The sequence below is a fragment of the Leptinotarsa decemlineata genome, unplaced genomic scaffold (assembly GCF_025532065.1).
Source record: "Leptinotarsa decemlineata unplaced genomic scaffold, Ldec_3_MD MMD2_tig00026363_RagTag_RagTag, whole genome shotgun sequence".
Classification (NCBI taxonomy): domain Eukaryota; kingdom Metazoa; phylum Arthropoda; class Insecta; order Coleoptera; family Chrysomelidae; genus Leptinotarsa; species Leptinotarsa decemlineata.
This window is the reverse complement of record NW_027412706.1, coordinates 1,238,874-1,260,905: the sequence shown is the minus strand read 5'-3', so window position 1 is coordinate 1,260,905 and position 22,032 is coordinate 1,238,874. Positions and strand designations below refer to the sequence as shown.

Here is a 22,032-nt window from a genome sequence, read left to right as displayed (position 1 = left end):
ATATCTCTAAAAAATGCAGGCACAGTCGAGATATGTGTTTTGCATATAAAATAATACATGGACAGATAGATTGCTCGCCTCTATTATCTCAAATGCTATTCAGTGTACCTAGTATTTCATCCAGATTCTGTAGCACATTTCATATTCCAGTTTTCAATACACTGCATCATTTTCATTCTCCCATAACTACTATATCTAGAAGTGTTAATAATGTTCCTAGTGTAGATATATTATTTCTATCGTTCAAACAATTCAAAAAAGAAATTCTTCGTTTATTCAAAATTAATCTTACTATATGTATACTTATTATATTTCTAATTGTATACACCTGTAAATGGGCTGTTTGGCCTGCTGGATGTTTTGAATAAATAAATAAATAAATGAAATGAATAAATTTGCGAAACATAAAGTAGACACCAACAATTAGGGAGCTCCATAATCCTGAACATATTCTTTTATGCATGCAGGTAATGAGGTAATATTGGTAATGCATGCAGGTAATGAGGGTGTTTTGCGCCCAGATTACCACCACTTGAAATCCTCTCACAGCAAACTACGCATCGAAATACAGCACTCTCCACATATGTTAGACTACCTGGTTTACTTACTCGAGTACGAGATATTTGTTAGAACAAAGCAAAAGCCCAGTATAACTATACCATTTTATATTAAAATTTTAGATAATGAACTCAAGTTTATTGTGAATTTCGGGACAAATGAAGCTTATAATTTTTGTATTTCAATAATCAATAATAATTATTAATTAATGATATTTTTTCAGGACAATCAATTTCAGTTTCAACTCAAATTTGTTATTTATCTAACAAAAACTAATTGAAATCTTTTATTCCATACAGAGTGAGCATGATTCGAATTCCGTTGACCCTTTTAACCATCACGTTCGTTGTTGTATCTGCAGCTGATAACGAGGCTCTCAAAAAGTTGGTCGCTGGTAATCTCGAATTCACTTCGAATGTGTATAAGGTAAATATTTTTTCAAATATTTTTCAGATATCTACTGGGCCTCTGTCCAATTGTGTTACCCATTTTGTTGCATTATTTGTCAAGTTTCTTGTTATTCTTTCACTCCAGGAATATTAGTCAAATGAGGCCAAGTATCTGGAAATCAGAAATAGTGGGCTATAAAGTTGTATAAACTTTCATTTTGGCACCCTGGAACGTGTCTCAAAACCTAGGATGTCCGTGACTACGTATATTCCAAGGGCAAATGTCAAAAAACCGATTTTTATATATTTATTGCAAATATCTCGTTTCCTATGGCTTTTACGCTATTTGTATTCATTATAAATATTGAAGAGGATTGAATTCTCTACAACTTTTATTCGACCTTTTTTTATACCTTAAAGTATTTTCGAGATAGAGTATCATTCGGGGTAAATCTGTTGTCCCGATTAAAAACACGCCATATAAAGTTTCAAAATTATTGATGAATATATAATTCTAAGTAATTTGCATTTTTATTACCTATTTTATTAACAGAGTTTATTATCAAGTTTAGACTTGCTTAAGGCATGATTTAGATAATGCCTGATGAATTCCTGGAACTTGTTGTGACAATGAATCCAATATTATTATACAATATTAATACAATATCAATACAATATTCTGCAACTGCACGAATGGTTGTGATTTGCAATATGGATGCAGGAAAGAAGAGTTGCAGTGCTATTCAGCCAGTGGCCAATGTAATGGGCAAGCTTGTTTGAATGTTTTAAGTCAGAGTGATACCTATGAAGACGGTACTTCCTCGTCTTCAACGATAGATGAATTTGAAATTTTACAGAGACTGGAAGACGATGACGAAGAAGAAAATATTGAAATTGGGACTTGTAGTTCTTATTATTATTCAATTTTTTTAATTTCAACGTTCATAAATGCATGAAATAGTATTTATCAATGAAAACGATAATTGAAAAATTGATTCTCTTCTTTTTATTCAGTTAAAAAATAATTAGTACAAATAAGATTAGAATTAAAAAATGGGATCCAATAATTTTATTGGACCTCACAGGACATATTTCGGTGTATCCTTTCCGAAGCTCTGGTCTATCAGATATATTCCTCTCAGTCGTAGGGAGCTGTGGAGAATCATTCTTTGGAGTCGTAGGGGTCTGTAGAGAATCATTCCTCAGAGCTGTAAGGGGCTGTGTGGCATGGTTAAGTTGATAGATACTCAAGTTTCTAAATGCACAAAATGGGTTCCTTCAATAACTTTATAATTACATGAGTAGGTAACTGTTATTAAATTAATACATACTGAATTATTGAGAAGAATTATTAATTATAATGTAATATTTGATGAAAAATGCAAATTATTCAAAATTAAATATTTATCAATAGTTTTATACGGCGTGTTTTTATTCGGAACTACAGGTTGACCTCGAATGATACTCTGAATCAGTGATTCCCAAAGTGGTCCAGATGGACCTCCAGAGAGTCTCGACGGGGATCTACGTTGTCGTGACCAAAAATAGGGATTCACAATTCGTGAGCGGGGGTCCATGAAAATTTATCTGATTTCTATAGTGAGGAAGTAAAATGTTAGCTTGACTTCACCTATGAATGTAGACAGATGATATTTTGAGAAGCTCAGCGACGTAGTGAAAACTTGCAAATTCCATGTTCAGACAAACGTGCCGAGAATATAATATTACAAGAGTAGCTACTCAAACTTAGAACTAATAAGGAGCTTGAAAGGTGAAATCTTGTCAAAAAACGTTTCAGTGTTACAAACCTTTTAATAAATACATATACTAAAAAACACGTTTTTGGCTTTCTACTACTCCATCTTGATACAAAAAAAAGGATGAGGGAATTTTCCAAAGGAAGGAAGAAAGTAATCAATTTGAAAATAAGTAACTCTATACATGGATGTGTAGATCATGCAAAGAAGTAACTTTCAGACACAAACTGAAAGAAAGTCCTCCTGAAACAGCTACTTTCATATACACATTGAATTACACGAAATAAAAAAATGCTTTCGAAACAAATACTTCTATATGAACACTGAATTATACAGAAGATACTTTTCTCTACTCAGTTTGTATTTCGAACATTCGTTCTGGAATAAAAATCAGATATTATTCACATGAGTTCTACTTCAAATGAATGGTAACAAATTGCACTTACATGGAACACTGTCATCCTCACTGGTATACATCGATGTTTCGCCTTAAGACACTTGCCCTAAGGCTCTTCAGTACCACATTGAATAACATTATGGAAAATACACACAATTCATTCATGAATTACGATTTTTAAAGTCACAGAATAAGCTTGATCTGCTTATGTCATCGATGACATCGTAATGACAATCATTCACCTATTCACCTTAAAATATAATCCCTTCAATTCAAATAAGATTCCTCTTGACTGGGATTAAATCAAATAGGTGAATGAATATTCACCTATATATATTCACCTATATATATATATATATATATATATATATATATATATATATATATATATATATATATATATATATATATATATAGATTTTTTATTTTCTTTATCATATTTCAGTAGGTACGTGTAAATTTTGCTGAGACTATCAATATCAGTTCGTTTATTCATTGAATGTTCTTCGTTATTAATATGTATCATTTCCAAAAATATTCTTTTCGTTGTATTGGTTTCTCTATCTAAAATATTTGGATTTTCAAAATTCATTTTATGATCCTCCGAATTAACATGTTCTGTGAATGCACAAGAATTAACATTTCGTTAATTAATTAATTAATGTATTCCGAAATAATAACCTCAAAATATCTAAAACAAATGTCACTTCTATATCTAAATTATACAGTAAAGTAAAAGCTCCAATTTCAAATAAACAAAAATCCAATTTAGTATACAAAATTTCTTGTATGGATTGTTCTAAAACATATATAGGACAAACCTCTAGACCTCTAAGTAGTCGCATCACTTCCCATAAGAGCGACTGTAGACGAAATGTTAATTCTTGTGCATTAACAGAACATGTTAATTCGGAGGATCATAAAATGAATTTTGAAAATCCAAATATTTTAGATAGAGAAACCAATACAACGAAAAGAATATTTTTGGAAATGATACATATTAATAACGAAGAACATTCAATGAATAAACGAACTGATATTGATAGTCTCAGCAAAATTTACACGTACCTACTGAAATATGATAGAGAAAATAAAAAATCTAGTAATTCGAGTATCATTCAGAATTTTCCCACTTGACATTGTCAGCCAAAATTTTTATTAACTGTCATTTATTAATGTTTTTCTATCTGATATTTTATTCTCACGTTAGTAAGTTCTTCATATTTATATATTTTTTACAAGATATATAATCTTATTATTGTAGTTGTCCTGACGAAGGTGTGAAATATACCGAAAGCTTGACATATAACAAAGAGTTTTCTTTGTAACAGCCCAGCTATTGACTGCAACTTCACGAATTAAATCGATTTATAGTTAATCCAGTCACTAATTATTCTGTTATATATATATATATATATATATATATATATATATATATATATATGGTTTTTAGTATTTTCAAACTATATTTGTTTTTCATTTCTCAGTTTCGTATGCTATAAAAGCGTGTTTTTTAGTCTTTTTAAATTATATTTATTTTATCTAAACTTTGGGATCAATTAGCCGTATATTGTTTAGAAAAATGACCATCGATATTTTTCGATCCCGGGGAGGGAGCCTGAAAATCAGCTACCAAGCCCAAGGAATGCAGCAGGCGCGCTAAGGAGGGTTAAAAATAAGGCAGCAGGCACACGTATTGATGAAAAAATACTTTTTTCAAATGAAGAAATACCTGTAAAGTGGGTTCGAATTATATCGAGAACGTTACGTACAGCGCCATCTGCCCGCGAATAGATCAATCAGTATTCAAACGGAATCAGTATTCAAACGGAAATAAATATGAAATGAAAAGGAGAGTTACAAACAAACAAACAAACATTCATACATACATACAGGTGAGCTAATAAAAGCGTGTTAAGAAAGAGGCAGAATAAGATGTCACGTACATCCTTCCCAATAAAATTATAACTATTTTGTGATTGTCAATGTAGTGTACAAGTTATTGATGTTTGATTTTGATTACATTACGACTGAGTAATAGTGTAATAATTATATATTTGAATGAACAACACAAGAAAATATACAATTTTTTTTTTTATTTAAATGAAATAAGTGAGAATTGATTGGTGTTATATGCTGTGAGTAGATGTCAAAAAAGTAAAGTTTGATTGACTAACTTCACTTTTTTGACATCCACTCACAGCACAATCAGTTAATTATTTAATCAATCAATTCTCACAAAAAATGTTAATTCGTGGTTGGAATTTCCATAGTTAGATCTAGTCTTCACATTTTTGCCGACTTTTGGGAATATGGTAGAAATGTAGCTGCAGGGGGTCCACCGGAACCAACAAAATTTTGAAATTGATCTATGACAAAAAAAGTTTGGGAACTTCTGTTCTAAATAGTTAAACTCTGATTCATGATATAGAAAATGTTGTTACAAAAGTTGTACAAAATTTAATATTCATAATGAATACACATAGCGTAAAATCCGTAGTAAACGAGATATTTGCAGTGGATGTGTTAAAACTAATTTTTTTTACTTTTGACCTTGGAATATTTGTAGTCGCGAACACCTAAAGGAAAGTAGGTTTTCAGTTAAGTTTAGGGTGTCAAAATGAAGTTCATAACTATCTCTCTTTCCGAGGTGAAACCCCTAGTACTCCTGGTGTGTTTTGTTTGATACCAAACCGAATCCCGGTGACATGGAACCAAATATTTATTCCTAGCCACAAAGCCACAAAGTAAGTGAAGAATGATTTATTCAGGCTGATATATGACAGCAGGCTTTTAGACGCCTTTGAAAGTGATGAAATAAAAAAATGTGAAATGAAATCTACGAATAATGATAAAGATTCCATTCCAAACAACCCGTTATTAACGTCGTTGAATTTGGCTATCATGATAGAATTAATAGGTGAAAAGAATATTTCTTATAACAGAATATGAAAGAACCCGTTGTCTAAGATGGTTTTAGAAATAAAAACTACACTCAAGAAATGTAAAAATTTGAGCACCATGACTTTGGTAAGGAGTTTGCAAGTATCTTACCTGACATTACTGCCAAAAACTCATAACTTACCTACACATTTAAAATGAATAGTTGAAAATAACAACTATATTGAGCAAAAAACCTGAAATGGAATGAAATAAAACACAAGGAAAAATAGAACAATTGGACAAAAAAATGAAAGTAAAGAGATTCCAAGCCAAATTACTTGACGACGTTTCGATTGTTAGTATCCACAATCATCTTCAAAGACTGTTGCTCACTCTCTTACGAAATTATTACCAGGTAAATATAACTAAAGTTAGTGTTCTAGCATTAGTCTTTATTATTAGAATGAAGAATTTTTGTTTTATTATTTGGCAACATTGCTTCTCAGTGAAGTTTAACTGCGAATGAAAATTCGACAAGAGAGAGTAGCAAGAAAAGAAAACTGTCGGAAGTCGGTCGGTCCGGTGTATATTGTTTATATTGTTTAAAGAATTTTCGGTAATTCGGTATAGTTTTATGGTCATAAGTAGAAGTCAGTATAGCGTGCTTTCGATCCGTTATTCATTGGGTTAAGAGTGGTGTTTTCCTAATTCCTCCTTTCCTTCCCAAAGCCATTTCCAGCACCATCAGAAATCGAGAAGACAAATTACGGACCAGTGAAGGTAAGAACTTTCTTTCTATTTCTCACAGAACATTATCGGGATGTTCTAGAAATAAACAGAACATTTTTTTTGGTCCTTCGAGCCGGATTGTGTGAAATTTCAAATAGTTCGTAGTTTGTTTCAATCGGTTTCACTGAATTTTGTAAGTTTCGGTTACCTACAATATTGTGATTCGTAAACCTACATTCAAACGGCGTTCTACGGACAAAATAAAATAAAATTATTGTTTATTCATTTTACCTCATTTTCAATAATCTTTCTAGGGAGTTTTTTTATTCCACAGGCAGTGTGTCGGTTTTTTTTACAGTAACAGTTTTTTTTGCTGCTAGTCCGCACCTTTACGGGTTTAGGGAGGCGGTGTTGCCAAAGTACTGAAAAGTAATAGAAGCTCTTCAAAACCTATTTCATAACTTGAACCTTGTGAAATTGTTTCTCAGATAAAAACAATAATTTAAAAGATTGTTTTAATATTCGGAATGGGAGTTACTGCAGCGGAAAGACAGTTGAAAATGCTCACGGCTAAAAAAGAGTCATTATTTTCAATATTGCAAAACCTTTTGGATTTATCCAAATCAATGAAAAATGAAGCGGAAAAATCTAGGTTTTCAACCCTATATAAGTCGATGGATTCGACAAAAGCGGATTTGATCAAGGTTATTGACCATATCATGGAGGTTAGTTTTGATGTTGATGATGCATTCACACCAAATTATGCAATTATTCAAACAATTGATGAAATGTGTTGTTATATTCATATTGCGGCTGCAAAATTAGAGAGAGAAGAACAGCAGACGAATGCTTCACAAAGCAGTGCGGCGGCGTCAACTTCACACCATTCTAGTGCTTCTCAGGGTGATTCGGGTCTTCTGGGAAACACCAGTTTTGCGAGAAATCTTCCTTCACTTCCAAAAATTGAACTTCCTGAATTTTCTGGTCATATTCGAGAGTGGGAAACGTTTTACTCAATTTTCAAAAGTTTAATACACGATAATGAATTGCTGACGAATGTTGATAAAGTCAATTATTTAGTGGGCCGTTTGAAGGGCTCTGCGTTGAGTGTTTGCACGGGATTGGCTCCTACTGGGGACAATTATGATATTATTTGGAAATCTCTTGTTGACAAATATCAAGATGAACGTTCATTAGCGACTAGTTACTTGGATCAGATTTTGGGATTCAAGCATATACAGGGGGAATCAGCAAAAAATCTTGAATCATTTTTGGAAAAATTCGATTGTGCGGTACAAGCCTTGAAAAACCTTAAGATGAAGGATTTGGCAGATTTTATTTTGGTGCATCAGGCACTTGCAAAACTGGATTCGGAAACGGTTAAATCTTTCGAAATGTCTGTTCGTGGTAAGGGTATACCAGCTTATGAAGATGTAATAAAATTTGTTAAACAGCAAGTTAAAATACTCAATTTGAACCGAAATGCTACAACTGGTAGGGGGAATTGTGTTGATACGAGATCGCGTTCAACAAATAAATCTTTCTGTGTCACTCAAGACAACAGATCGGATAATAAAGAAAAGACAAACACTTGTATGTTTTGTCATAAGGGTAGGCATTTTTTGAGTAGATGTGAAAAATTCAAGCGGTTGACTCCATGTAAACGTTATACATTGGTTCGAGATAATAATTGGTGTTACAATTGCTTGTCTCCAAATCATGGTGTAAGATCTTGTCCGACTGATCGGGTTTGTTCGGAATGTACCAAGAAACATCATTATTTATTGCATTTAGGGAGACCTTTGGCCGGTGTACAACATGACCAAGGGGTACACGGGGCTGTACCAAGTGAAGTTAATGCTAGTAGTGACGCCTCGAATACGAATACTACATCGGAAAATTTTTGTGGAACGGCGATAAAGAATCGTAATAATACAGTATTGTTATCAACGGTGGTAGTAAACGTTCTGAACGTTTCAGGTCAAGGTCAAACGGCTAGATTTTTATTGGATAGCGGCAGTCAGGTTCATCTCATCACTCAGAAATGTTCAAAAAAATTGGGATTGAAAATATCTCGTTGTTCTGTTTCGGTACAAGGAATTGGTTCTAATACATATTCGGTAAGAGGCATCACAGACCTCATCGTGGCGTCTCGTTATGATTCATCGAAGAAATATTTCATGCAGGCGCTTTTAGTTGATAAAATTTCTGATAGACTTCCAAGAGTAAAAATTGAACGGAGTTTTTTGGGTAGTTTTGGAGATATTCAACTAGCTGATAATAAATTTGATGAGCCGACAGAAATTGACGGTATCATAGGTGCGGAACTCTTTGCAACAGTGATAGGGAACAAGAGTTATGCTCCTTCAGCGGGGTCACCAGTGGCGGTACAGACTGTTTTTGGGTATGTTATAATGGGAAAAGTTCCGATATTAAACTTGGTCTCAGACTCGAGGGTATTTTTCAATTTGAAAGAAGAATCATCTCTGAATGAACTTATGACAAAATTTTGGGAAATTGAACAAGTTCCAAAAAACACTTTACCGGATGCTGAGGAATTAGAATGCGATAAAATGTACACTAGTACTTTCAACAGAGATTCAGAAGGGAGATTTACGGTAGCTCTTCCATTTAAGAATTCACCTAGTACACTGGGTGATTCTAAAACTGGCGCTATGACACGATTGTATTCCTTAGAAAGAAGATTGACAAAATTTCCGGAATTGCGTTCAGGTTACAATGATATTATGAGAGAATCCATTGAACAAGGTCATGTGCATTGGGTTAAGGATGAATATTTGAAAGCAGCCGATACAACGTACTACATTCCTCATCATGCTATTTTCAAACCTGATAGTTCCAGCACTCCAATTCGAATAGTGCTGGATGCTAGTGCATCCTCCGATAGTGATATTTCTTTGAATGATATTCTATATGGAGGCCCAAAATTGCAGACGGATATTTTTTCTTTGTTGTTGAATTTTAGACTTTTTAGGATTGCTGTCACTGCAGACATTCGTAGAATATACCACCAGATCAAACTAGTGAACTATCATTGGCGATTTCAGAGACTTCTTTGGCGTTTCAGTCCAGATGAACCAGTTCAAGTGTACGAGTTCAATAGGTTGGCATTTGGGGTCAAGACAAGTCCTTATTTGGCTCTGCGTACAGTCAAACAGTTGATAAAAGAGGAAGGTTATAAATATCCATTAGCAGCAGAAGTGGTATCGACGGATCTATACATGGACGATTTGGTGTGTAGTGTATCTTCGGAAGAGGAAGCTCAGCGGTTATATTCAGAATCGGTAGCAATGTTTGCAGAAGGAAAGTTCGATTTGACAAAGTGGTCTTCGAGTTCGTTGGAATTGTTGGAGAAAATTCCCTTTGAAAAGAGGTTATCGCAGCCTGTGCTTTTTAAGACAGAAACAAAAATATTAGGAATGTTCTGGAATCCTGAAATGGATAGTTTTAGGTTTAAGTTTCCAGTTCCAGGATCTAGCTGTACTAAACGTTTAATCTTGTCCACAGTGGCGCGATGTTATGATCCAGTAGGATTGGTGGCACCATTCGTTTTGTATTTGAAACTTCTGATAAAGGAGCTATGGAAACTCAAAATAGGTTGGGATGACATAGTCCCCTATGAAGTTTCCCAGAAGTGGTTGAATCTGAAAGATGAATGGTCGGTACTTGGGGAGATTCAGTTTTCGCGTTACATGGGAACCTTGAGAACATCTCCAGTAATGTTAGTAGCTTTTGCGGATGCCAGCATGGATGGATATGGAGCTGTGGTATATGTGCGAATAGTAACAGAAAACGGAGAAATTGTTGTTAATTTGTTATGTGCGAAATCCAAGGTTTCCCCCTTCAAGATTGTTACAATTCCTAGACTAGAGTTAGTGGCAGCTCTTCTTTTATCGCGGTTGGTCAAGCATGTTTTGAAAATTTTCAATAATAAAGTTTGTATTTCAAAAATATTTGCATTTTCAGATTCTACGACAGTTCTTCAATGGATAAATTCTACCCTGTTGAAAGATATATTTGTCGCCAACAGGGTTGCACAAATAAAAGAAAATATGTCAAATGCTGAATGGTGTCATATATCAGGGCTAACGAATCCTGCGGATATTTTATCTAGGGGTGCAACTCCTTCCCAATTGATGGAAAACTACTTGTGGATTTCGGGTCCAACTTGGATGAAGTTGCCGGTTAAAGATTGGCCTATTAGTGAGAAAAGTTGTTTTGAGAATTGTGGGCAGGACATCGATTCCATAAAATGTCTCGTTTCAATGGAGGACACGGAAACGCATCCATTGTACGAGATGATTATGACGTCATCATCATACATTACAATTTTGCGGATAACGGTGAGAGTGCTTCGTTTTGTGAAGCTCCTTCCGGTGAAAGAAATAATCACAGCAAGTGATATGAATAGAGCGGAACTGGTCTTGGTGAGAATCGTGCAAGGCAAATATTTTGCATCCGATATCCAACATTTGAATTTGGGAAAGAGAATTTCGAATAGATTGCGCAAATTGAACCCCTTTCTTCAAAACGGAGTTCTAATGGTGGGGGGTAGGTTAGAGAATGCTCCCATATCTTTCGCGGCTCGGCATCCTATCATACTGCCTGGTAAGGATCCTTTCACGGAAAAATTAATAGATTATTATCATAAAATACATCTTCATACCGGTCCATATTTGATGGAAGCCATTTTGAGGCAAAAATTTTGGATATTGGGAGGTAGAAACGTCATTCGACAACGAGTTCATGCATGTAATAAGTGTTTCAGATTAAAACCCAAGACGATACATCCTCTGATGGCGGATTTGCCGACATCCAGATTACATCAAGCTAAAGTTTTCTCCCATACGGGTATTGACTATTTCGGCCCATTCAGTATAACCCTTGGAAGACGGAGAGGGGCTCAAGTATACAAAGGCTATGTCTGTCTGTTCGTGTGTATGAGTGTAAAGGCAATTCATTTAGAACTTGTTAGCTCATTATCAACAGATAGTTTTTTGCAGGCTTTGAAACGATTTTTATCTCGGAGAGGACCTTGCAGTGTTATTTATTCTGATCAGGGTACAAATTTCGTGGGCGCGAAGACTGTTCTTCGAGAAATTAATGAGTTCGTCAATTCCGCGCGGTACAAAAAAGCGTTTCAAACAGAATTAGCTATAAACGGTATTGAGTGGAAGCTCAATACTCCGGCGGCTCCACACATGGGTGGATTGTGGGAAAGCCATGTTAAATGTGCGAAAACTCATATCTTCAGAGTGATAGGCACGCAACTTTTAACCTTTGAGGAATTCAACACTTTGTTGATACAAGTTGAAGCATTATTAAATTCTCGTCCTCTTTGTAGTTTATCAGCGGACCCATCAGCACCTGAGGCATTGACTCCTTCGCATTTTTTGACAATAATTCCATTGAAAGGTTTACCTGCAGATAATTTGATAGATATTAATATAAATAGAATTGATCGGTTCCAGCTAATAGATAGGATGGTTCAAGATTATTGGAAGCGTTGGCATTTGGAGTATCTCACTACTTTACAAGTGAGAGAAAAATGGAATACAAAATGTCCCAATATAAAGGTCGGGACAACCGTTATTTTGAAAAATGATAATTTGCCACCGCTTCATTGGCCATTAGCTATTATTACTGATGTTCATCCAGGAAAGGATGGAATTATTCGTAATGTAACAGTAAGGACTAATAAAGGCACCTACTCTAGACCGGTGGTTAAGGTGTGTCCTTTACCTACTCAATAAAAAAAATAGTTTTTCTTATATCTTTATTTCACATATTGTTTTATTTACTTTATTGAATTGAAATTCTTCATGCAATTGTTATTTTGGGAATTTACGTTTGGTATTACTATAATGGGTTAGATATTTATTGTTGTACCGGTTCAGTATCTCCCACCTGTTTGTTCATGGTGATAACAAGTTGGCTGAAAAACAATTTTTCAGGGTGGGGGGTATGTTCTAGCATTAGTCTTTATTATTAGAATGAAGAATTTTTGTTTTATTATTTGGCAACATTGCTTCTCAGTGAAGTTTAACTGCGAATGAAAATTCGACAAGAGAGAGTAGCAAGAAAAGAAAACTGTCGGAAGTCGGTCGGTCCGGTGTATATTGTTTATATTGTTTAAAGAATTTTCGGTAATTCGGTATAGTTTTATGGTCATAAGTAGAAGTCAGTATAGCGTGCTTTCGATCCGTTATTCATTGGGTTAAGAGTGGTGTTTTCCTAATTCCTCCTTTCCTTCCCAAAGCCATTTCCAGCACCATCAGAAATCGAGAAGACAAATTACGGACCAGTGAAGGTAAGAACTTTCTTTCTATTTCTCACAGAACATTATCGGGATGTTCTAGAAATAAACAAAACAGTTAGTAAAGAACATATAAATTGAAAATTATGATATTACTATAAATTATAAATGTATTCAGTGAAACTCATTTGAGGTGATGATATATAAATAGGTGTAAAATTTTGTTTTTATCATGTACTGATGATGCTAATTCAGTTAGCGACATTGTTTTTGTTCTGGCGTGGAAACAGTGTTCTCTTTAGATTCATTTTATGCCAGAGGTTTCAGTTCTGCCTATCAAACTTCTATTACCTATAATATGTTTTCTTGGTATGAGTAGAAAGTATGGTATGGTATGAGTAGAAAAGGTTGACTGAAAAAAATTCATATTCCACACCCCTACTCCAACAAACAAATCGACAGTAACTATGAGAAATTGAAGTTTTTCAATTTTCATAGTTCCTTCTTCTTTCTCTTCTCATCAATCTTTTATATTCTTTTTTTTTTTCAGAAACAAGCAGAAAGTGTGAAAGAAAATCTCCTCATCAGTGGTATATCGGCAAAGATCATATTGTCCCTTCTAGGTCATGGTGCAAAAGGAGAAACCAAAACCGAACTTCAGCACGGCATATCAGAAACAGATGATTCGATAAACGCATACAAGGATCTGATATCAAAACTTGATCAGAGCAACGAGCATCTAACTTTGAGAACTGCCAACAGAATCTACGCAGCGGAGGGATTCAAAATTCTCGATAGTTTCAGAAAGATTAGTGAAGATCCATACGAAGCAGGCACTGAAAATGTTGACTTCGGTGATAACACAGGAACTGCTCGTAATATCAATAATTGGGTTGCCAATCAGACTAACAATAAAATAACTAATTTAATAAGTCCCAATCAGCTCAACGATGGTACAAAACTTGTTCTAGTGAACACCTTGTATTTCAAAGATAAATGGCTACACCGTTTTGAAGAACATCGCACTAAGAAAGGTATATTTTATACATCATCAACAAAATCGAAGGAAATAGATTTGATGCACACCGATGGAACCTTCAATTACAGACGTTGCAACTACTACAAAGCCCAATTCTTAGAAATTCCTTTCAAGCAAAGCAATATCAGCATTCATTTAGTGTTATCAAATGATAAGGACGGTCTGACATCTCTTGAACCACATATCAAGGATATTCTTGTTCCACATAGTTATCATCCCAGAAAAGTTGCGGTTATTATACCAAAATTTACTACCAGATCACAAATTGATTTTATTCCTATCCTGAAAAACGTGAGTATTGATTCAGGCTATGAATACACTGACATGTTAGTTGATGAAAATTGATAAAACTATCCATTTTCTATGGTTTTAAAGAATCATCAAAGTGCTGGAATAATGAGATTAATAAATTTTTGTTGGAAATAGGTTTTAAACGTTCTGATCATGAATTCCAACAGAATATATTTTTTGCTTCATATAGATGATATAATACTAATGATCTATATGAAATTGTTCATAAATTGATGAATGAAATAAAAAACACGGGTGAACTGAGACATTTTCTAGATACAATGTTCATACTTTATCAATTCACAATTCGGTCGGTAGCCGGGCGGTTCGACGTGGGTGCTATGTTCACTCAGTCAATCGGCCGATGTGTGAGTCGATGGTTAAAGCCGCAGGCTGAACGTTAGATTTTCACTTGCTATCGTCCAACCCGTGTTAGGAATCACACGTTAAAAGGTAAGACCTCATTAGTCCTTAGCTAGCACAAGTTACGACTTCTGAGGGTTGTCGTTAGTAGGGTTGCGATAGCTCGATACCGGTACAAAAAATCCTTGAGGCGCTCTAAGAGCGGTGCCTGTGCGGAAGTAGCGATTCATATTGGATTTGAATCGCTGGAGATTAAATCCAATTGGAAAAATGTTCTCAGGAAGTTCATTTCATATGGAAGAGTTCTTAAACGTGAAGTTCAAGGTGTACTGAGTGAAATCTCAAAACGATGAACAGTCACAGTCCGTCGCGTATTTCTGATATGTATAGCTCTTGGTGGAATAAAACGTGCCAAGTCACTTGAACACTTCCCGTGAAAGTATCTATAAAAGACAGACAAATCTCCAACCTTTCTTCAATATTCTGGGTGGAACCCAGCAACTTCATGGTATACTTAGGAGCGGAGCTCCATACATGGGAAGCTCCATACAAAGAAGGTCCGATCTGAGCTTTATAAAGCATGAAGAGTTGCTGAGGTGTGTACAGTTTTCCGGTTCGGAACAGTGTTCCGAGCTTTTGAGAAGCAGCCTTCGTAATTCCAGTGACATGATTGTGTCAAGATGTATTGGTGTCCTATTTAACCTTCAACAAACTCATCGAAGCAGAAAACGTATTCGAATCACGACCTAGAGAACCTGAGTTATACTTCCAAATCAAAGTTATCCTCTCAAGAAACACTTATTTCCAAAAAACTTTTACTAGGTTTCATTGTCGGAGTTGTTGCTTCTCTTGTAGTGGCATAAGGTTCTAGTAAATAAATTCACTCAGACCTTGAGGCTAATGACGGCAATTATCAATATACTTGATAAAAATATAGTCACTCCTGATCCGCATTCAAAAACTACATTTTTTCTATATGGCCCATTTTTGTCTATCCCGTTATTGATTTTCTTTGAAAGTGCTTGGTGAATGTCATAAGTTCGGTCTTTCATTGTCGAAACATATGTTAACAGATTTGAAATCTATGGAAGAACGAATAAAACAAAAATGAAAAAACTAAAAATAATGGAACCGAAATATTCGGTTGTGTTTAATAAAACCTGGTAATTGCTGGCCAATTCTTGATAATTTGCCATATTCACTTTCACCTCTCCCTTTTCTTCTATCGCTTTCTAGTTCATTGCAACACATATTGGTTTCCCTCTTGACTAGAGATTTCCATATGTTGCGTGTCTCCAGACAAGCCAGGCTAGAAGCGTCTTTGATCAAGATGTAGCAGCAACATATCAGCTTCTTCAGATTCGAACCACTTGATGTAATGTTGAATCCAAACATGCACGCTATTCTCGGTTTGCTGGTTTCGAAGCTGAGATCATCCACAGGAAATCAGATAGTTTCTTTATTAAAAACTATTCAATCATCAGGAGTACCAAAAAAATGCTGGATCTTTAGATGAGATCTATCTTCACAATTCTGACACCATATGGTACACTTTCTGATGAAAGAAGTGACGAATTCATTGATATTATTTATTTTCTGATATTGATTTTAAAACATGTTTCCACTCTCTACATTCTTTACAGTTTTTCCCAAAAATGATGATAAAACTGTTTTGAACGTACAAGTTATTTTTCTTCTTTCAGTTGGGAGTTGAGAAAGTATTCGATGGTCAACAATCAGATTTGACAGGTATTTCAGATTCAAACAGTGTATCACAAGGAAGATTAGCTGTAGATTTCGTCACTCAGCAAACCTTCATAAACGTAACTGAAGCTGGAGTGGAAGCTGCAGCAGCGACAGCAGGTGAGGTTGTGTTATTTAATGAGTAATTTTAAACATTTTTCATCTCCACAGGACTTTTGAATTGATTTTGAAAACCAGGTACTCATTACATTGTCGTATTCATACTGGATTCAGCTTAGATTTTCAACATATCCACCAATTAATTTTTCGAATGTGAACCAACTGCGTTTCAATCCTACTAAATAGGCAATTTTTTTATTTCTTTCATCCTACTCTACTTTCATTTCACTCTTCTATCAATTGTCTTCATACTCAAATAAGCAGTAATATTAGAGAAGATTAGATTTAGCCATTTTATTCATTCTTACTTCATCCAATATCCAAAACAAGCACTATTTACAAACACTAAGACTGCAACATCCTTCTTCTTTCACCAACTAAGTTGGCGTCTTCAGGAGATGCACTTAAACTAATTCCCTCTAGCTGCGCTAATTTATATTTCATAGAGAACACTTCCACTACCACTTTCAGTGGTGGTTTACGCAGACAACAAAACTGATATTTTCAATCTAATTGATTGGTCCACATTTAGTTGGCATCACTTACATTCAAATCATATTACATAAATCTTCTATAAATTTTTCAAAGTTAGTTATGAAAGTGAGTGCCCAGATGCACTCCAGATGGGGTGACTACATATCACAAGCAGGACTTCCCTTCTCTTCCAGGTCCCAAATGATACCATATTAGCAACAGTATTATCGTCAAGTTGTCCGCTGTAAAATGAAACAGCTTAAAAGAGCTAAGTTGCTTTACTTATTTCAAAGATATTATAAATAGCATTAAGGGATTTCAGAGCAAGCTCTAGTATTAGATAGATGCTGTTTTAGAGGTATTACACGGCAGCTGAACCAATTTATGACAATTATGATTAACCTTAGAAACAAAAATTTCATGCTCGAAACAGAAATAGAGAAACAGAATGATTTCTTAGACCTGACCATCACACATAATCATAATGAATTTAAGTTCAATGTATTCAGAAAACCGAGCTCTAAAGACATTACAATCCCAATTGATTCTTTCCATTCCGACAGTCATAACTTAGCAGCCTACAATTCTATGTTACACAGAGCATTCTCCTTACCTTTTGTCTGCTAACAATCTAGATAGGAAAATATAAATAATTATTCAGATAAGACATAATGAAGGTTTCAACACAGACACCATCTATAAGTTAGTCAGAAAACGAAGTCTTAAATTTACGTACAGATTGATATACCCCCAGATCAAAAAATCAGAAATCAAGAAATTTGTAACTGTAAGAGTTCCAATAGTACTACAGGGCACCGTTTGGGAATAAGGTGTCAATGGTTTTTGAGTAAAATGACGAAGAAACAGGAAAGATCACTGTGAAAAGTTGCTCTACACAGAGTTCGGATGGTTGAAAAACATGAATTATTGCTGCTTCACAGAAAATGTTTTCAAAGAAAATATGTTTTCCATTTGTATCGCTTCAGGAGCCTTTTTATAGGTAGCTACTAGAAATTATTTCTCTGCAGTGTGAGTCTACGATATGGTATTTCTTGTCAATTCCGTGTCTGCTATCGTCATTGTAGTTGATACTGAAAATATGCATGATATTTATTCAGAATTTCATATGTATCAGTTGATTTGAAATATATAAATAAAGTAATGTTAATGCAGGCAAATGTATAACGATGCGTTTTGCATAGAGATATCATAATTTTCAACTCAAAAGTAAGTTTTCATTGGCTTTATTCAGTAATTGTGAACTGATTTGAACACTTTGGACTACAGAAAAGTAGAATTGGAACCTCTGGTGTGGAACAAATCCAAAACAAACACTGTTTTGAAACACCAGAACTATACTACACTCTTCTCTGAAGACGCCTACTTGTTTGACAAAACGCACGTCAAGAAGAGTGTTACAGTTTTGATGTTTCGGAGTAGTGTTTTTTTGAACATGGAACTACTTTGAAAGAATATTACTGTAGTAATATTACTCCAGTAATATTCATTACTACACCAAAGGTTCCGTGGAGTGGAGTGCATGCACTCCATGAAAGGAGTTTGATTCAATATAATTATGTAGTATTACCAAAACTATCTAAATAAAATTCAGTTATATTCATTTGACTTTTACAGAAAACAAAACAATATATCAATCATTTGTTACCACTAATCATCAAGAAATTTGAATGAAATTTTTCTTCTCATTTCCATTTTTCATCTACATTTTCGACATTGACTACATACTGATATTTTTTTTCAGCTGGTGTATCAGCCACCGCTATTCTAGTAACGGAACCTCCAGCAATTGTATTTAAAGCCGATCATCCATTCCTGTACTACATTAGGGACAATGAGTCCGGCTTGATTCTTTTCGTTGGAAAATTCACCAACTGAATGAATTGTTACCAATATTGACGAAATAAAAATCTACACCGAATATCAAAATCTTTGAAAGTAATTTCAATTTATTCTATGTTAATCCCTTTTAAAACTGTTCACGGTTATGAAAGAGAAACCATTTCATTTCCTTTTATTATATCAAACTGTTAATACTTACAAAAAGAGATGACTTCAGTCTTCCAAAGTGGCTGCTCGATTACGATTGTAACTGAATATTTTAATAAAAGCAAGGTTTACACTAGAAATTATAACTTTCAGTTCGTGAATTGCGGTCATAATAACACAAATATATTTCTCATTTCAAGCTTTTGAAAAACTATCCAGTCAACATGCATTTTATAATAAGGTGTGATCAGAAGGTGTGATGATACTTTGGAAATCTACTACCATATGAAAGGCTTTCTGATATGGGGAAAGAAAATGAAGTTTTTTTGGAATTGTTCATTTCTTGATTCTAAGCAGACACAGATTTTTCGAACAAATTGTTTATACAAAACTTTTTTGAAATCTGGAGAAATTTTTAATGCCTAAACAGCGCGGTTTCGTAGCAAATAAATCAATAAATAGTAATTTGTTTATTTTCAGTTCAGAATATAAAATACAACTTGATACGATTTTCACCGAATTTCGTAAAGCGTTGGACAAGGTAGATCATGATACTCTTTTACAAAAATTGAATGAATATGCATTAAAGAGACATTTATTGGATTTGATTAAGAGTTATTTGTAAAATAGATTTCGCACAGTGAGATATGATGGTGAAATTCTTGCTAGTTCAGGACTGCCACAAGGCTGTAATCTAGGAACTCTTTTATTTATATTCATTAATGATCTGTGTCTGTGTTGAAGTTTTCGAAATGTTCACTTTTTGCAGTGATAAGATATTCAAACTGGTACAAATTAGAGATTGTATGTTATTGCAGAAAGAAATGAACAAAATTCATGAATAAACACAAATAAACTCTACTTCAGTTCAGAGAAGTGCTGCATCATCATCATCTTTATTTTTTCTTAGAGGCGCTACATTGGATTTTTTCTGTTTTAAATAGAACCAAATTTTACCTTCTCAATGATGTATCATAAGTTATCATTCTTTTTCGAAAAATCGGATATATTTAAAAAAATTAATTCTTATCATAATATGCTTTGACTTTGATATTTCTAAATTTGACTTTCAATTTGTTAAACTTGTTATTGTATGAGTCATTGAATTTTTGGCGAAAAATGGCTTTCACGAATGAAGGAAAAAGAGATATACGAATTTATTACAAATATACAATTATAACAGAAACAGTGTTAGGACATCGAAAATGAATTTAAACTTGTTTCCCGAAAGACGACAACCACATCAAACTATGTTCAAATTATTGTATCTCACTGAGTTTGGTTCATTTGAAAAGCCGAGGAAAAAATACGGAGACAGAATGGGCCAGGAAACTAAAGAAAATTTGATAAATGAGGTATATATGAGGTGAGTTAGACATTGTGTGCTTTTCAATAAAAATTAATACGAAATGATGATAACTTGTGATACAAGCAAATCTGAAAACACCATTATGTAGCAGGGAAAAAGTGGCAATGTGGAAGTGGATTTTCGAATCCTTCGAAAAATAAAGCCAGAAAAAATTAAAGTCCATTTTCCGAAATATCTGTTTTTTCCGGATATCTCTGAATATACTCAGAATTTCAGAACTTTCTCAACGGCATATTGTTAGTAAGGTGAATGCACACCTTTGACCCAATTTAACCATCTTCGTATCTGTCATAGTTTCCGAGATCCCAATGGTGAGGATCGAATTTGAAACACCCTGTATATAAGCTGAAACTGTATTTAATGCATGTTATAATAATATTGATATCATTACGTTGTGTTACGTTGAATATTGTATATAGTTTATCCATGTAATTAGACCTGATTGACCTGTTTGGATACAACATATTGTATAAATAAATAAATAAGCATTGAAGTGTATATACAGACACTACGCAATATCAAACACAAATTTACGTGTGTACTTGTAATACAAGTATGTAGCGAACACTCCGAATGTCCAGTACTTCATACTTTTTCCACAAGGATGATTGTTCTTGGAAAATCATGTCGAGACATTTTTTGAAGAGTTTATCAAAATTGAGAATGATGTTAAATTACCAAATCTATTCATAATGAATTTACAGATAATGCTTTTGAAACTGGCTAAAATCGCTGGTTATAATAACTGGTTCTTCTATCTGTATGACTCCTAATAGTTTCACAGGGTACGGTCTGGGAATATGGTCTGATTGTTTGTCGGGTAAAATAAAGGACAAACTGGAAAGATCACTATGAACAGTTACTCCCCACAGAGTACGGATGCTTAGAGAAAAACATCATAACACATAGATGCTCCACGGAAAATATTTATTAAATAAAATAATATGATTATATTTATTTCTATTTGTGTCGATTCAGGAGCTTTTTTACAGTGAGCTACTTGCAAACTAAGAATTATTTCTCAGCAGTATGAGTCTACGCTATGGCATTTCTAATTAATTCTATGTCTGCTATCGTCAATGTAGTTGATATTGAAAATATCCATGATGTTTATCTAGAATTTCATGTGTCAGTTGCTTTGAAATGAATGAAAAGAGTAATGTTAATATAGGCGAACTTATAACGATGCGTTTTGAATAAAAATTTTATAATTTTTGAAACTATGTTTCTGACACCTATTTATCTAAAACTCAAAACTAAGTTTCCATTGGCTATGATCAATAAAGTAATGGTAAATTATATAAAATAAAATGTAAACTGGTTTGAACACATTAGACTACAGAATTGTAGAATTGGAACATCTGGCGCAGAATAAATTCAAAACAAACACTGTTCTCAAATAGCCGAACTACTACACTCTTCTCTGAAGATGCCAACAGTGGAAGATATTTATAGGTTGAAATAATGGCGTTTAATTTGAAATAATGATATAGTATTACCAATAATATCTGAATAAAAGTCTGTTATATTTATTTGCCTTTCACAGAAAACAAAACAATATATCAATCACTGCATAAAATTGTCCTTCTCATTTCCATTTTTCATCTACATTTTCGATAACTTTGACTATATATTG

The 22,032-nt window shown here is 34.0% G+C and overlaps 1 protein-coding gene across 1 annotated transcript in view; it reads left to right on the top strand.

The window, feature by feature from the left end:
* LOC111507523 (uncharacterized) overlaps nt 1-22,032 on the top strand; it is a 37,907-nt gene that overhangs the window by 3,083 nt on the left and 12,792 nt on the right. The window contains exons 2-4 of the mRNA XM_023162842.2: nt 858-984; nt 13,541-14,320; nt 16,387-16,546. Of these exons, the coding sequence (XP_023018610.2) occupies nt 858-984; nt 13,541-14,320; nt 16,387-16,546 (1,067 nt within the window). The remainder of the gene's footprint in view (nt 1-857; nt 985-13,540; nt 14,321-16,386; nt 16,547-22,032) is intronic.